The 4742-nt window shown below is 37.8% G+C and overlaps 1 protein-coding gene across 1 annotated transcript; it reads left to right on the forward strand.

The window, feature by feature from the left end:
* Positions 1-3101: 3101 nt before the first annotated feature.
* LOC142629841 (putative UDP-rhamnose:rhamnosyltransferase 1) lies at positions 3102-4535 on the forward strand. Its single transcript, XM_075803883.1, has one exon. It carries the CDS (start codon positions 3102-3104, stop codon positions 4518-4520), a length of 1419 nt encoding a protein of 472 aa, XP_075659998.1. The 3' UTR covers positions 4521-4535.
* The last annotated feature ends 207 nt before the right edge of the window (positions 4536-4742 follow it).

Here is a 4742-nt window from a genome sequence, read left to right on the forward strand (position 1 = left end):
AAAATCCCCAATTGGTCTTGATTTTAAGGAGACTTCTTTCCTTTGCACAGATATCATTATGTGACTAACTTCCAGCAACTTGAAGCATGTTGTTAGATGCAAAACTCTTCAATACACTTGAAGAAAAGGAAGAACTTGGTCACAAATCCCTAAGGCGTATACAAACGCAGTAGCTTCACAATAAGCGTATTGATTCTCTAATTGAGTCTCTATATATGATGATGACTATAAAATAATCCTTTGATGGCTCTCTCTCTCTCTCTCTCTCTCTCTCTCGTAAAGTAGGCCATGAATTTGAATTGTGGGCTTCGGAACTTTTGTTGGCTATACCTTTACCTTCCCCTCTAAAGTTTTAAATTTATAAAGTGGTCGATTTTCCCAACCTTAGATGGGATTTTAGCATTTAAGCTACATCTAGGTGGAGCTTAAGGTGGCTTATGAATGTCATGGCTAACATCACAAGGTAGTTTTTCACCAAAAATTTCATGCCTATAATGGTACTAAATAAACCCCACTAAAACCTAGTAAAAAAACCCAATGCTTACACCGAGTAATCAACCAACAGTTTGTGTGAGTACTCTATCCTCAAATTCCATAATGACCTATAATGGTGCGGCCACCAATCACAACCCATCACAGTTTATAATTTTAAATTCCAGTATCAAATTCACTTTCAATTAATCTCTCTCTCTCTCTCTCTCTCTCTCTCTCTCTCTCTCGTAAAGTAGGCCAGAAGTTGAATTACGGGCTTAGGTACTTTTGTTGGCTATACATTTACCTTCCCCTCTATAGTTTTAAATTTATTAAGTGGCGGATTTTCCCAACCTTAGATGGGATTTTAACATTTAAGCTACACCTAGGTTGAGCTTAAGGTGGCTTATAAATGTCATGGCTGACATCACAAGGTAGCTTTTGAACTAAATAAACCCCATTAAAACCTAGTAAAAAAACCCAATGCTCGCACAAAGTAATCAACCAATAGTTTGTGTGGGCACTCTGTCCTTAAATTCCGTAATGACCAATAATGGTGCTGTCACCAATCACAACCTATCACAGTTTGTAATTTTAAATTCCAGTATCAAATTCACTTTCAATTAATTGATGGCTCTCTCTCTCTCTCTCTCTCTCTCTCTCGTAAAGTAGGCCATGAAGTTGAATTGCGGGCTTAGGTACTTTTGTTGGCTATACATTTACCTTCCCCTCTAAAGTTTTAAATTTATAAAGTGGTGGATTTTCCTAACCTTAGATGGGGTTTTAACATTTAAGCTACACCTAGATTGAGCTCAAGGTGGCTTATGAATGTCATGGCTGACATCACAGGGTAGCTTTTCACCTTAAATTTCATGCCTATAATGGTACTAAATAAACCCCACTAAAACCTAGTAAAAAAACCCAATGCTCACACAAAGTAATCAACCAATAGTTTGTGTGAGTACTCTGTCCTCAAATTCCATAATGGCCTATAATGGTGCGGCCACCAATCACAACCTATCACAGTTTATAATTTTAAATTCCCGTATCAAATTCACTTTCAATTAATCTCTCTCTCTCTCTCTCTCTCTCTCTCTCTCTCTCTCTCTCTCTCTCTCTCTCTCTCTCTCTCTCTCTCTCTCTCTCTCTCTCTCTCTCTCGTAAAGTAGGCCATGAAGTTGAATTGCGGGCTTAAGTACTTTTGTTGGCTATACATTTACCTTCCCCTCTAAAGTTTTAAATTTATAAAGTGGTGGATTTCCCAAGCCTTAGATGAGATTCTAGCATTTAAGCTACATCTAGGTTGAGCTTAAGGTGGCTTATGAATGTCATGGTTGACATTACAAGGTAGCTTTTCACCTTAAATTTCATGCCTATAATGGTACTAAATAAACCTCACTAAAACCTAGTAAAAAAACCCAATGCTCACACAAAGTAATCAACCAACAGTTTGTGTGAGTACTCTGTCCTCAAATTCCATAATGACCTATAATGGTGCGGCCACCAATCACAACCCATCACAGTTTATAAGTTTAAATTCCAGTATCAAATTCACTTTCAATTAATCTCTCTCTCTCTCTCTCTCTCTCTCTCTCTCTCGTAAAGTAGGCCATGAAGTTGAATTGCGGGCTTAGGTACTTTTGTTGGCTATACATTTACCTTCCCCTCTAAAGTTTTAAATTTATAAAGTGGTGGATTTTCCCAACCTTAGATGGGATTTTAACATTTAAGCTACACCTAGGTTGAGCTTAAGGTGGCTTATGAATGTCATGGCTGACATCACAAGGTAGCTTTTCACCTTAAATTTGATGCCTATAATGGTACTAAATAAACCCCACTAAAACCTAGTAAAAAAACCCTATGCTTACACAAAGTAATCAGCCAACAGTTTGTGTGAGTACTCTTTCCTCGAATTCCATAATGACCTATAATGGTGTGGCCACCAATGACAACCTATCACAGTTTATAATTTTAAATTCTAGTATCAAATTCACTTTCAATTAATCTCTCTCTCTCTCTCTCTCTCTCTCTCTCTCTCTCTCATAAAGTAGGCCATGAAGTTGAATCGCGGGCTTAGGTACTTTTGTTGGCTATACATTTACCTTCCCCTCTAAAGTTTTAAATTTATAAAGTGGTGGATTTTCCGAGCCTTAGATGTGATTTTAACATTTAAGCTACACCTAGGTTGAGCTTAAGGTGGCTTATGAATGTCATGGCTGACATCACAAGGTAGCTTTTCACCTTAAATTTCATGCCTATAATGGTACTAGATAAACCCCACTAAAGCCTAGTAAAACAACTCAATGCTCACACAAAGTAATTAACCAATAGTTTGTGTCAGTACTCTGTCCTCAAATTCCATAATAACCTGTAATGGTGTAACCACCAATCACAACTTATCATAGTTTATAATTTTAAATTCCAATAAGTTTGATTTTAGGTTCAGATTTTTGTTTGGCGGCTTTTAATTTATGCTTAATTAACTCAAGTTATTGTTAGGTGAGATGTATGGCCAAGACTTGAGTAGTTCACAACATCAATACGTAGTAATCTCAAGTTTTGCTATTTATATGGCTAAGCAAAGACTGAAAAAAACTACTAAAATAACTCTGTATTTTCGGTGTGATTTCATGGCTGATCAAACCCAAAATCTCCACATAGCCATGCTTCCATGGCCAGCCTTCGGTCATATGATTCCATTTTTAGATCTTGCCAAGAACATAGCCCAAAAAGGTCATCGGGTCTCCTACCTGGCCACCCCTAGAAACATTCAGCGCCTCCCAAAACTCCCTCCATTTTTAGCTGATTCAATAACTTTCGTGCAACTCCCTTTACTCAACGACAACAGTCTCCCTGAAAATGCAGAGGCCACTATGGACATCCCACCCCATAATATGCTAGACCTTAAAAGGGCTTATCATGGTCTCCAAGAAGATGTAGCTCAGTTCCTCGAAAATTCTACTCCAGATTGGATTATTTACGACATATTTGCTTACTGGTTACCCCCAATTGCTGCTAAGCTAGGAATCTCTAGAGGCTTCTTCAGTACTAACAATGCATGGAACATGTCTTTCATTGGTTCATCAATACCGGAGATAAAGGCCAAATATGATCCACCAACTAAGCCAGAGGACATGACTGTCCCTCCCAAGTGGGTAACCTTTCCTACCAGTGCGATGTTTCGACTATTCGAGGCTAAGGATTATTTTTTTTACAAGTCCTTCAATGATTCAAATTTTACTGAGCATAATTTAGCGGTGTTTGGGTGTGAAGTGATCATTGTTCGCAGTTGCATGGAACTTGAACCTGAGTGGTTGAAACTCCTAAAAGAGCTTCACCAAAAGCCTGTTGTTCCAGTGGGCCTATTGCCACCCACAATGCAAGTTCGTCGACATGACCACAAAGATGATACTTGGGATACAATTGTTGAGTGGTTGGACAAACAAGAAAAAGGGTCTGTGGTTTATGTTGCACTTGGCAGTGAGGTGAGACCAAGTCAAGAAAACTTGAATGAGTTGGCACTTGGGTTAGAGCTATCTGGGTTGCCATTCTTTTGGGCTCTAAGGAAGCGAAGTATTTTGGGGGATAGTGACTCAACTGAGCTACCAGATGGTTTTGAGGACAGAATAAAAGGTCGTGGAGTCGTTTATACCAATTGGGTGCCTCAACTCAAGATATTGGCTCATGACTCGGTTGGAGGATTCTTGACACACAATGGTTGGAGCTCAGTCATAGAGGGACTTTATTGTGCACGTCCTCTTATTATGTTACCTTATTACCTTGACCAAGGGTTAAATGCTAGGATTTTGGAAGAGAAGAAGGTTGGAGTAGAAGTTCCAAGAAATGAACAAGACGGGTCATTTACAAGGAATGTAGTAGCTAACTCATTGAAGTTAGTGATGTTAGACGATGATGGAAAGATTTATTGGAAGGGAGCAAGGAAAATGAGCTTGTTGTTTGGAGACAAGGATTTACACTATCAGTACATGGACAAACTTATTGAGTTTCTAGAGAAAAATAGATCGTTTGGGAGGGCTAAGTTACATTAATATCTCCAAGCATATGTATGGATACACTTAAAGATATATAATAAGATGCATAATATAATTATTTGCTTTAAATAATGCATTTTAAAAATAAATTATTTGCATTTAAATCATTTTACAAATGGTCAAAATTATCTTGTTTTGATTATTCAATAATTGGGGGTAGGGATTTGAACCTTTAATATTTTTTTATTAAAATCACTAGAAGATGCAAATAAGATGAGA

The sequence above is a fragment of the Castanea sativa genome, chromosome 3, assembly GCF_040712315.1.
Source record: "Castanea sativa cultivar Marrone di Chiusa Pesio chromosome 3, ASM4071231v1".
Taxonomy (NCBI): domain Eukaryota; kingdom Viridiplantae; phylum Streptophyta; class Magnoliopsida; order Fagales; family Fagaceae; genus Castanea; species Castanea sativa.